The sequence below is a fragment of the Dipteris shenzhenensis genome, chromosome 30 (assembly GCF_047967505.1).
Source record: "Dipteris shenzhenensis isolate YYH24624 ecotype China chromosome 30, Dip_SZ_1.0, whole genome shotgun sequence".
Taxonomy (NCBI): Eukaryota; Viridiplantae; Streptophyta; class Polypodiopsida; order Gleicheniales; family Dipteridaceae; genus Dipteris; species Dipteris shenzhenensis.
Window position 1 is genome coordinate 43,500,655 of NC_141625.1, and position 13,362 is coordinate 43,514,016.

General features: G+C 47.3%; 1 protein-coding gene across 2 annotated transcripts in view; it reads right to left on the reverse strand.

Annotated features, from left to right (window-relative positions):
- Nucleotides 1-1,105: 1,105 nt before the first annotated feature.
- Nucleotides 1,106-13,362, reverse strand: part of LOC147882172 (SEC14 cytosolic factor family protein / phosphoglyceride transfer family protein) — a 168,909-nt gene continuing 156,652 nt past the window's right edge. For both annotated transcript variants that reach the window (XM_087402027.1, XM_087402026.1), the window contains one exon: nt 1,106-1,514. In XM_087402027.1, the coding sequence (XP_087258153.1) occupies nt 1,143-1,514 (372 nt within the window). In that variant the 3' untranslated portion in view covers nt 1,106-1,142. The remainder of the gene's footprint in view (nt 1,515-13,362) is intronic.

A 13,362-nucleotide genomic window follows, 5' to 3' on the forward strand; every position in this document is an offset into this window, starting at 1 on the left:
GTGGAGAAAGAGATTGAAACAAATTTGGCATTCCAAGATTCCATTACGCCAACATGTCTTTATGACGTGTTTTTTTTTTGGGTTTTTCCGTCTAGACAGCTTTTATCATGCAGACGTATTACTCTAGCTATCTGTCATCAATGTTTAGCTCCAAGGGAATCAACATCTCATATCTTTTGGCATTGCCCTGAGACACGGAGCTTCTTAGGCATCTTCCGACACAGATTGAGAATGTGATTTCCTCAACCTTCTTTTGGCAATCTTTCTGGTTGTTTAGGATCTATCCTAAACGGCTGGAATTTGATTTGTTCTTTACCTAGGCTCGCTACTAGGCACTTTGGACTCTCTGGAAAGCTAGAAACCACAGAGTCTTGGTGATCCAATTTTCTCTACTTTTGTTTTTTTCCGTCATTCTTTGCAGCAATCCCTCTTCGATTGTTTGCAAACTCACTGCATAGATCAAGATGTATATTTATCCTATATGAACATTTTTGCTTGATGTGATATTTCAGCTTGCCAGTTTTTTCCTGGTTAGCTATCTTGTAATATAAAGCATTCAGAGTTTTCACTATTTAGAAAAATGTGTGTGTGTTCGTGTGTGTGTGTGAGAGAGAGAGAGAGAGAGAGAGAGCTTCTTTTGGCAAGCTGTTCTGGTTGTTTGGTTTACATCCGTCATATAGGGATACGATCTTCTATTTTTTTTTGGGGGCTCTGGACCCTATGTAAGGGCCGCAACCATGGGGTCTTTGGTGATCCCGATCTAGCTAAATACCAATTCTTCCAACCATCTCTACAGCAATCACTGTATGATTGTCTACATGCGCAGGATTTAGATTATCCTGCCTTCTTGTCATATAATGGTATCTTCTGATGCTTGTAACTGACTGTCCCTCTCTTTGGGACTGTTTCTTGTAACATAATCATAAATGGATTTCACAAAAATAAAGAAGAGAGAGAGAGAGAGAGAGAGAGAGAGAGAGAGAGAGGTACTAAACAGCGCTTCACCCTCTTCTTCCAAGGGTGCAGAAATATATAAATCTGTACAATGGGCCCTTCCCCAAACCCTAAACAATTTGTGATTAACGGATGTTACAGAACGCGATAAGAAAATGAAGACTTTTTATTTTCATAAGCCCATACGATTAAGTTGCAATGAAATCCACCTCTGGATCTGAAAAACCAGCTAAGAAACCCACAATGACCCAAAGCATAAGGAAACCTACAATAATTGCACGCAACATAGAGTTGTATCTATTGTACACATTTGAATCCTGCTCTCTGACATTGTCATCAGAACTGACTTCATTATCAGTATCATTACGAAGCTGTTCCCTGTTAAAATATTGCAAGCATGTATTGTGATCTGTTGATGCAGCTTTCTGACAGTTGAAGCAGTTACATGTCCCACCCAAAAAATTTGGCATGGAAGCCGCTCCTCCATAATGCTCAGCCAAAGCACTTGCAAATTGATCTCCCTCAACATGAATCTTCCTCTTTGTAGCCGGTTTCAAAACCTATCACACAAGAAGACAAGTGTGAATTACAAGGCAAATAAATAGACTTACGCCGCTTCCTTTTGACTACTTCGCATATATGATCATGCATATACATCTATGTCCATATACTGCTTCCTCAAACCCTCCTACAGCAAAACAGAAGCTTAAGTATTCCCAGGTGTGATGATTACAGCACAGATAGCAGAGTAAACATTTTACACCAGCCCCTTTGGAAGGTATGAAAACTATAGAGGTGCAAGATCAAGAATTTACTTGCTAAATCGCCAAACCTTACTGAGAAAGGTCAGCTTGTAGCTAAATAAATTTATCAATTATCAGCCTTCACCAGATTACCTCACATTATCATATGTTTGGCAATGTCATACTATAAAGAAAAAATATCGAAATGTTGGCAACACAACTTTCAAGTGTGTTATGTACATATCCAATCGGATTTTAGAATCTCGACATTTAATCTCTCTCTCTCTCTCTCTCTCTCTCTCTCTCTCTAAGTGCAAAAGTTAGTTGCCTACACTGATAAGTTCAAGACCCCCTCTCAAAGTCAAGTAAGGTCTCAGAACCCTACCTCAGCCTCAAAGCAGAAAAGAGCATTACATTATCCATGAATGGTGAAACTCCAAATTTGTGGTGTCTGTCAGTACGAAGCAGGCTATCCAGCTGTCAATCCACAAGATACCCACATTTGTGGATGCAGAGAGGTTAGCAAACTGGCATGACTGACTTGCAAAAACTATGATAAACCTTGTTCGCTCCTCTCAAGGGAACATTTAAAGAGCTGCAGCTCATATCCCAGTCCCTATCATCGAGTACGAACATGAAGTTAATGATCTGATGTCAGGTTCTTTTGACAACACCACTTACCCTGCAATATACAGAATCTTCTATATACCCCTGTTCTCAATCATCACGTGTTGGTGCATTTGAAAACCCTCCCTAGACCGCATTTGGCCCAACCCTCCATCCACCTCTTTTCTTAGAGACATCTCACAACTGTAAAATTTTTTGTTGAAAGAAATGGATTCATAAATACATACAACCATGCAAACAAATATTGTACACACATAACACACACACACACACGCATGTTGGAAATGGAAGCGAGAGTACGCGAGAGAAGCAAGCTGGAATAAAATTGCAGCAACAATGAACTACAAAGCTAGGGTAGTCATAGAGATGAAACCCTAGAATGAACCCTAACTAGGGTTAAAAGATGTGGGGTGACTACCTCACCCACAAACTCAACCTCTAATTGAGGTTAGGGGTAAAAAACCTTAGTAAAGGGAAAAAGTGCCCCTAGCCCCTTATTACATAACATTGGCCACTGCCGTAGGAAATATAAATATTTCTAACCACCCCCTAGAGTGAGAATGTCACAATGTACAAGGTAAACATCAATCACCAAACGGATATAAGTTTAAAGCTTTGTGAAAAGCCTCAAATTTTGGACAAGGTAATGCTTTGGTGAAGAGATCCGCCACAATCTATTGTGTAGGGCAGAAGACCAAACTGATGTCCCGTGCATGTGGCCGCTCCCTGCATAATGATAATAAATTTCAATGTGTTTCGTATGAGCATGAAACACAGGATTCTATGCCATTGCAATAGCACTTTGGCTATCAGTGAGAATTGGAGTAGGCTCCTCCAATGATGCATGAAGATCACCCAACAAACGCCTCAGCCAAATACACTCGACTGTGGTCGTGAAGGCTGCCCTGTACTCAGCCTCACATAAGGAGGTAGCCATTGTAGACTATTCCTTGCTTAACCAAGAAATGCACGAGCGCCCAAGAAAGAAATAGTTACCACTAGTGGACTGCAGAGTATCAAAATCACCAGCCCTATCTAATCGCTGTAAGCATGTAAGTGAAAGTCACCCCCTTGGGAAAGAGCAAACCAAGAGTTCAGGTGCAGATAATGGAACACACGCTTAACAGTGTGGAGTCTTTGGACTGTGCATAAACTTGCTCAACTGGACACTACATATTGAATGTCAGGACGTGAATTGCATAAATAAATAAGGCATCCCACCAATATACTTGGACTGCAACAGCCCAATACATCTATCATCTTGTATAAACTGGATGCCCAAATAGTAGTGAAGAAACCCCAAATATGACATCTCAAACATCTACCTTGAAATCTGCAATTTTTGCAGCATTAGTACGAGTGAGCAGTATGTCATCGACATAGAGAACAATGATGAGCAAATCCCCCCCCCCCCCCTTCCTAACATAGAGGGTACTCTCATGCGGACTATTCTGCATTACCTGGCTAGTCAAAAAGGCATCTATCGAGCATACCTTATTTTCAAAACCTTCAACCTCAAAACTGAAAGGTTCAAAAATCCCTGGGGACTACTGATCTCTTTGGAGCTGCTGCTCCTCCCCGTTCCCCTGCTGCTCCCCCTCCCTCAGCCCGTCTCTCTCCCCCCTCAGCCTGTCCCTAGCCCCTCCCTGCTGCTCCCCCCCCTCCCCCCCTGCTGCTCCGCCCCCTCCCCCCCTGCTGCTCCGCCCCCTCCCCCTGCCTGTCCCTCGCTCCCTCCCTCTGCTGTCCCGCCCCCTCTCCCTGCCTCCGTCCCCTCCCCCCTGCTGCTCCGCCCCCTCTCCCTGCCTCCGCCCCCTCCCCCCTGCTGCTCCCCCCTGCTGCTCCCCCCTGCCCCCTGCTGTCCCGCCCCCTCTCCCTGCCTCCGCCCCCTCCCCCCTGCTGCTCCGCCCCCTCTCCTTGCCTCCACCCCCTCCCCCCTGCTGCTCCCCCTCTCCCCCCTGCCTCCGCCCCTTCCCCCCTGCTGCTCCGCTCCCTCTCCCTGCCTCCGCCCCCTCCCCCTTGCTGTCCCGCCCCCTCCCCTGCTGTCCCGCCCCCTCCCTGCTTGCTCTCCCGCCCCCTCTCTTCCTCTCACTCCTCCCTTTCTTCTCCTCTCCTTTCCCCTCCCTCCCTCTCAGCTTGCCCCTCTCCCCTCTCAGCCCCAGCCCCTCTCCTCCTTCCCTCCCCTTCCCCCCTGCTTCCTCTTAGCCTCCTTTCCCCTCCCTTGCCCCTCGCAGCTTTTTTGGAACGGAAGGAGCTTTTTTTTCTGTTCGAGTCGGCCTCCTCACCTTGATTGGCGATGGATTCCCCGTCAGCCAATCCTACTCCATCTCCACCGGCCGTGAAAACTATCACTTTCTCGAAAGACGAGTTGCAGCAGCTCAAGAAGGATGTAGAGATTGAGTGCTCTACCACTTTGCTAGCACGCATCTTCGGGTCTCACCCTTCCAGATCCCAAGCCAGAGACTGGATGCTTGCGGCTCTCCCCCCAGACCTCGCTCCTCGATTGGTAGATGTTCGCCTTCTGGGACGAGGTTTTTTCCAGGTTGTTTTTGACACTCCAGAGGCTGCGAGCACTGTGCTCAAGGCCGAGTTTTTAAACCTGGGACACAGAAAGATCTTCTTTGAAGCCTTTCACCTTGGTTTCGACCCAGTAGAGGCAGATAAGAAGTTCTTCTCGCTCTTCATCAGGTTCCCCGGGCTTCCCCAGGTTTACCATCGACTTCTTTCTGTTATTGGGGAGCATTTTGGCGCAGTTGCTGAGATCCCACCCCTCCCTGGGTTGCCATTGACTGCAGCAGAGGCAACCAAGGCTGATGGGGTTCCTAGAGTTAGGGTCCTTTGCAAGGATCCTAACCTCGAGATGGACCACGTCATGATACAGCGCCCGGATGGTTCCTTTTTTCGCCAGAGAGTGGAGATTTCAGGCAGGCAGGACCAGTGTAGGATTTGCAGGACCTCGGGACACTTTGCCAGGGATTGTCCCAGGAAGAAGAAAAGGCCTAAGAAGCCCTCTGGTACAGCTACCGCCTCAGGGCATCGACAGGGGGGACAGGGGGGGATTAGACCCGGCACTTGCCCCTCGACCTCGACAGAGGGGTGGTACAGGTCCAGCTCCTGCTCCTCGTTCTTCACGTGGCGGTCCTGCTCAGTCAGGTGGTGGTACAGGTCCAGTACCTATTCCTCGGCCTCGTCAGGGGGGTGGTACAGGTCCTTCACCTGCTCCTCGACCCCCACCTCCCTCAGGCACACGCGACGCTTTACAGTGGGTTCCAGTATGTGTGTAGGTCCCTCCTTCAGTTCACGAGGATACCTTAGTAGACTCTGCTTCACCTCGAGCTGTCCTTTCTGTCTCACCTTGCACAGTCCGAGACGCTGAAGCTTCGACCTCCTCCCCAGTTGCAGCTCCTTCCTTAGATCCAGCACTGCCAGATGTTCCTCTTGAGGACGGAGAGATTTCCGCGACTGGGCAGACACTGGGTAGAGAGCCTTCCTCACTCCCTCCCTTGGACAGGGGGAAGGGGATAGCTTACACTGTTGATCCTCTTCCCTCACAAGGGATCCTTCGTACTCCGGTGTCTGGATTGCTCCACAGGAACTCGTTTTCAGCCTTGGCAGAGAGTTCAGATTTCCCAGAGGAGGAGTTTGTGCCCGCTACTTTTGGGGAGCCAGTGGTTGGATTTCCTATTGACAGGGCTTCTTCTTCTTCAGGTGCCAGGATTCTTTCCCCTATTGACTTTCCTCCACTGGGTTCCTTCCCTCCTTCCTCGAGCAGGAGGTCTTCCCCTGTTGAGGGGTTTGTTTCCGCCACTAGGTCGGGTAAGGTGTTCCACTCTACATCCTCCCGTCGATGAGGATTATCAGTTGGAACATACAGGGCCTAGGTGGCGTCCCACATCGCCGCCGTAGACAGCTGATCCGGGATCAGCTTCATCCAGGTGTTACTGGGGGTCCCATTGATATATTATTTATTCAAGAGCACAAGCTGGATTATAGAGATTGTGCCAAGTCAGGCAAGTTGCTTTCAGGACATACTTTTTGGTCGCCTGCATTGGGCACTAGGGGTGGCACTTCTATTTCAGTTTCGCATTTGGTTCTCCCCTTAGTTGTTGGGCACGGAGTCATTATCCCCTCTAGAGCTCAGTGGATTATTCTTTTGATTGGAGGGCGTAAGGTTGGCTTCCTCAACCTATATGCCTCCAACATTAGAGGGGAACGTGTCCTTATGTGGAAGACTTTGCTCTCCTGGGCCCCCATTGTGGATTCTTGGGTGATTGGAGGTGACTTTAACATGGTCGAGTTACCTTCAGACAAAAAAGGGGGTAGAGAAGGCGGACTTCACTCTTTGGAGAGAGCAGCTTGGGATGCCTTCCTTTTCCATTTCTGTGGCACAGATACTTGGTGTGATGATGCCTTTCTTATTCAGCCACAGTCCCTCCTGTTCTCTTGGTCGAACAGGAGGCAACAGATGCCTATTCATGCACGCATTGACAGATTTTATGTAGATGACTGGGCACTAGACAGAGGTGGATCGGTATGCATTGCTGCGGGGGTTTCCACCTCAGACCATTTCCCTGTTGTTCTGGCTATCTCAGAGCCTCACTTGAGAGGCCGATCTGCCAGCATCAGGATTCCAGATGCCTTTTACACAGAGGAGGACCTTACAGAGGCAGCCCTACGGATATGGTTTGCTCATGTCCAGGGAGGGCAGCCACATCCTTCACATTTAGCCGCTGCCCTCTCTGGTATTAGCGACTTTTACTGCTCAGTTGCTTCTACCAGAAGACAAGATATTCTCAGACGTGAGATTGGTGTTCGCCAGCAGTTAGCAGCTTTGCAGAGGGAAGAGCAAAAATGGCCTTCAGATGCTTGGATTCAGGAGCGCCTTGCTGCAGCGAGGGCTCATCTGCAGTTATTGCTTGATCAGAGAGCAGAGTATGCCTTTCATGCACGGGAGTCCTTCTGGATTCAGATGGGTGGTAGAGTCAATAAACACTTTTTCTCTACTCTTGGCCCTAGACATAGTAGAGAGAGTGTATCTCAGCTTATTGACTCACATGGGGTTTTACAGACAGAGCCAGATGACGTCTTACGCATAGCTTCAGATTTCTATGCCACCCTCCTTACTGCTGATCCTGAGACACACGATATAGAGGATGCTAGACAGGCTATTTGGCAGAGTATCCCAGTGTTGGTGAATCCGGATATGCAGGTTCTACTTGACGCACCTTTCACCAACACAGAGTTCAGGACTGCACTTTCAGCCCTTCACAAGGGCAAGTGCCCAGGTTTAGATGGCCTCACCCCGTCTTTTTTCATTGCATTTTGGGATATGATTGGAGACTATATTACTTCAGCCATGCAGGCCATTTGGGACTCTGGCGAGATGCCTGAATCGCTTACAGAGGGCCTCATCCACCTTATCCCAAAAGGAGGTAGCAGAAATTTATTGTCCCAGTGGAGGCCTATCACACTTCTGGGGACTTGTTACAAGATTCTGGCCAAGGCTATCAGCCTCCGATTGCAGCCACTTCTCCCTGATCTTATCCACGACACTCAGACGGGATTTGTGCATGGCAGAAGTATTTTTGATAACATTTTTTCTTTCTGGGAAGCTTCAGAGTGGGCCATGCAGAGTGGCCAGAATCTTGCCATTCTACTGTTGGATTTTGAAAAAGCTTATGACAGAGTAGATTGGAGTTTTTTGGAGGGCACCCTTCTACGCTTTGGATTCACTGATGTTTGGATCAGAGGTGTTTCCTCTTTGTACAGATCAGCCCATAGCCACGTACTTATTGGTGGGGTAAGGGGTGAGAGATTTCAGATTTCGAGATCAGTCCGTCAGGGATGCCCCCTTGCTCCTTTCCTTTTTTTATTCGTGGCCGAAGCTATGAGCATCTATGTTAGATCTCAAGCTGACATCTTTGGGCTGAGACTTCCTATCAGAAGAGAAGAGGAGCTGCTTGACAGTGAGTTGGCTGATGACATAGCGATTTATTTGGATGCCTCTCCACAGACATTGACTTCTTTCAGGACAGCATTGGATTTATTTTGCTTGGCGGCAGGGGCGCAGATAAATTGGCATAAATCCAATGGCTTTTGGATCAGTGATGAGAACACTCCAGTTTGGGGACTTGACATAGGGTTCACTTGGGTTCAGAGGGGTGTGCCTATCAGGTATTTGGGCTGCCAGGTCGGCTTGGGTATTTCTACCACGCAGCAGTTTGCTCCCGTGTTGGAGAGCATCAGAAGGAAGCTTCTCTTTTGGAGCTCAGCCAAGCTGGATCTTGCCTCTAGAGTTGTGGTGGTCAACCAGGTCCTCTTGGCCACGGCCTGGTTTATTTGTTCATGTTGGTGCCGTTCTAGGGACTGCATCATTCAGCTCAGAAGACCGATCAGGAACTTTCTCTGGAGTGGGCTTGATGGCACAGCAGATGCCTTAGCCAGAGTGGCTTGGGAGACCCTCATCCTCCCTACACAGGATGGGGGTCTCAATATTATTGATCCAGATTTACAGTGCAGAGCCTTACTTTGCAAGATAGTGGTGCGAGGACTTATGCCAGGACAGGAACCGTGGAAGGACTTTCTTATCAGCAGCATACAGAGGTGCACACCTTCCTCAGGAGGAGACTGGATGAGCAGTGTTAGATGGATCTTCACCTCAGCACACCTCAGATCACCTTCATCCCCTCTCATGGTTGCCATTCTGAAAGCTTGGGCTAGTTTCAGAAGCTCTCTTCGGAGGATTCCTCCTTCCTCCCGGGAAGAGATTGATAGGCAGCCCATCATGTGGAACGACAGTATTTTAGATGATCGTGGCAGACCACTGGGTGCCTCACCCTACATGCAGTGGGCCAGGTGGGAGAGGGGACCTGCTTCTTCTTTAAGATCTTGGAAAGCCTTCCGTAGGCTTCCAGAGGAAACCAAGTCAAGGTTGACAGGACATCTCAGAGGGAGTGCAGGGAGGATCTTGCAGATTGAGACAGCCCTTCCAGAGGCTTGGATAGACACAGATGATATGCCTCTCACTACCTCCACTTGGGCAGGTACTTTCTCGAGAGGCGGGGTTCCACTTCAGGTCTTAGCCTTCCGAGATGCACAGGAGGATGCTTTGGTTTTCAGTGTCCAGGATGGTGGCAGATTGCTCAGATCTACAGATGATATATTGCTTGAGTCTGCTTTTCAGCCTATCAGGGTCGCAAGCCTTTTGATGCAGGGATCAGATTCAGAGTGGTTCTTAGACCCTGACCCCCAGTTACTCTCCACCGGGTCTTGGAGACTTTGGCTCTATGGAGGAGTTCCCATCAGGTATTTACAGTGGGACCCCGGAGAGTGGGAGTGGATTGACGCGGGGCATCGAGAGAAGACCATCCCCTTCTTTCGTTACACGGTCAGTAATGCCAGGAGATTTCAGCTCAGTAGTAGAGGCTGGAGACCCTCCAGAGTTCCTCATTGGGAGACTTTTGGTATTACTGCGGATCAGCAGAGGTACTTCTGGAGGAGGCTCTGGAAATCCCACAGGAATAGAAAGATCACTATCTTCTTTTGGCTTTCTATTCATGGAGGGATTGCAGTGAACCTTTGGAGGTCCAGATTCGGAGCCGACCCTACTTGCACTCGTTGCCTTTCTGCTTCGGAGTCTATTCAGCATTGCTTATGGGATTGCAGACAGGCGAGATTGATTTGGATGGGGATAGCCAAGATCTTCAGTCACTTTGCCCATTCCCCACTCTTTATGACTTGGGGCTCGGTGGCTTGGCTTTCTCTTACAGGACCTCAGGTTTTCTATGAGGGACTTGACTCCTCCCGGGCCATTTCGGTTCGACGTCATCGGGTTGAGCTCTGCTCGTTGGATGTGGTTCCACACCGTCCTTTTACAGCTGTACATGCCTCTGTGGATACTTCTTGGGAGATTATAGCGAGCATAGCATCCTGGCATATCTGGAGATCCAGATGCACAGAGGCTATGAAGGGTACTCAGGTTCATCCCTCGCACACATTGGCTAGTATTTGGACAGACATCGTACACACTCTGATGGCCGTATGGACGGGTATGCAGGGGGACTCCCGTGCAGCCTCAGCTAGGAGGGTTTCTTTCTTCAGGGAATGGAAGGATTCTCCTTTCTTCTCTGAATCTACTACAGGGTTGAGATGGCACTTTCAGCCTCAGCCTTGGTTTCTTTCCACCTCACTCTGAGGGGGTTTTTTATTATCCTCATGATTTCATGATGTATTCCGCTTTGAGCTTGCTCTCGCGGGTTTTTGTTCTTACTTAATAGAAGTCTTTTTCATGAAAAAAAAGGCATCTATCTTTGCATACCAAGCTCGTGGAGCTTGCTTCAAACCGTACAAGGCCTTTCTCAACTTGCATACTTTGTCTTTCTTGCCAAGTTCCACAAATCCAATGGGCTGAGCAACATAGACCTCCTCTTGAAGGTCCCCATTCAAGATGTAGTTTTAATGTCTAACTGATGCATCTTCCATCCATGAAATGCGGTCAATGCAACCACACACCTACTAGTGGTCATACGTGAAGTGGAAGCAAAGGTTTCATCATAATCTATGCCTTTTGGTTGTGCATAGCCCTTTGCTACAAGGCGACCTTTGTACCTGTCAATGGACCCATCTAATTTTCTTTTAAGCTTATACACCCACTTCGTGCAAATGCCAGTAGGCAAGTCCACCGACTCCGAAGTGTGGTTTTTCTTTATGGAGTCAATCTCTACTTAGCATTGCCTGTATCCAATGCACATTGTCTCGTGCATCATCAAAACTATCAGGCTCATCTGCCTCAAGTATGCTGTTGACCCAAGCAGACTCACAAAAATGGGCATCCTCAGTGTCTCTAGTGCCACTCCATGTACGGCTAGGATGTTGTGCTGAAAGTTTGTTGTCCTCAAGAGTGCGGAGCAGCCAACAAGGTACTGATCTTGCTTCCTGCACTGCTGTACTTTCACATGCTACAACATCATCAATCTCTTCTTGAGAAACAGGCTCAGCCATAGGCTGAACTGAGGCATCACCCACTTTTGCTGCAAATTCTTATCAGGTGCAACATCAAAGGAAATGGGCAGCATCCCGTCAGAGGGTTCAGAAGGACCAAAACCAACAAAGGGCAGATCTGCATTTTCAATAAAGATAACATCCCGACTAGTGATAACCTTCTTGCTTTCACTGCTGTAGCCAATAAAGATGCACTTTTCTGCCTTGTCATCAAGTTTGCCACACAACTCTTGAGGCACATGTGCATATGCTGCACAAAAACATGTACGAAAATAGCCCACATGGGGCTTACGACCAAACATGCTTGATAAGGTGTCATGACCTTAAGAGCCTTAGTGGGACACCTGTTTAAGATATGATTTGAGCACATGATGGCTTCCATCCAAAATTTGTGTAGCAAGCCTTTAGCTTTTAGCATGCATCTCCCCATCTCCGAAAGTGACCGATTTTTCCTTTCACCCTTTCCATTCTGTTGAGGAGTATACCTCACCATACACTGATGTGTAATGCCCTTCTCAGTAAAAGATTGTTGCAATGCCTTGGGCATATATTCCACCCCTCGATCTAAACGGAGGGTCTGCAACTGGCATTCAAATTGATTTTCAACCTAGGCAACATAATGTTTGACCACATTGCAAACTTCAAACTTCTGCTTAGGAGCAAAGACCCAGGTAAAACATGTGAAGTCATCTATGAATGTAATATAATAAAGATGACCTCCAAGAGACGGTGTGTGCATCACTCCACAAACATCAGTATGAACAAGTTGTAATTTTCGTGTATTGGGAAAGGAAAAAGGATGCATTTGATCCAAAATACAACCCTCACATATTTTGTTTGGAGTCGTCTCCAAACGAGGCAAGGCATCAACCATATTAAGCTTCTACAATAACATAAGGCTGCCATAATTTGCATGCCCAAACCTAGCATGCCATAACTCTGCATCTTGCATGGCAAAGGTGGAATCCACAAAAGCTGAATATGCTCTTTTCTCCAAGGCATCAAGCTGAAATAACCCGTGACATAATGTACCCGCGAAAACCAAGGCATAATCTCTCTCCCTATCGCGGACCGTACATTTGTCATCCTCAAAGATGACTTGGTAACCTCTTCGAGAGAAAGAAGAGACAAGAGTAAATTCTTCTTAATCCTAGGGACATACAAAACATCCTGGATGCCAAAATCTGAACATCCACGGTTGTGAGTCAAACTTTCCCAATCCCTTTAACTCGATAAGAAGAATCATTGGCATGAGAAACTGTTTTGCCAACCGGTGCACTGAATAACTTATCAAAGAAAGATTTATGTTAGGTGATATGGCAGGAAGCACCGCTATCAAAGTACCATATCTTAGCCGTCTCATTCACGCTGAAAATACGTGACTACCAAGAAGCATCACAGCTGCAAGTAAAGAAGGCCCAATCATGCTCAACAAAATAAGCAGAAGTATCCTCAAAACCTGCATGACGAGCTGGGCCTGAAACTGCCATACCTCTTTTGCAAGCCTCTTGGGACATTCACTGATGTGATGACCAAGCTTTTTGCAATAATGGCACTTGCCTTTCTTGAAAGCATAGTTACCAGGGAACAGGAACGGGAACACCACGCCATCAAATCACATGAAAAGATACCAAAATATGCTAAGAAAAACCAGCTGTAGCAGCTTTAAGCTTTCCATTTGATCTTTGGACTTTTAAGGACACAAAATCCTTAGAAAACTGAAATATACATCAATGCAAATTGCAATGTGCATTATGCAATGTGTAATAAACTTTAAAGTTTAAAGCTTAAGTCATAGAATTGCAGATCATAGAAGCTCGAGCATATAATATGCAAAATACAACAAAAGGAGGCCATGCCTCAAGCCTGAACAGAAGGCCTCAATACCAAATAGTAAATACAAAAAAGGACTTGAGACTCTCGAGTCAAGTACATGGTATATAAGAAAATAGAGGCTCATCCTCAGGCTCAGCCTCAAGAGCACCCTCTGCATCACTATCGGAGTCTTCATGTGGACGAAATTCACGGTTCAGGAGTGCAA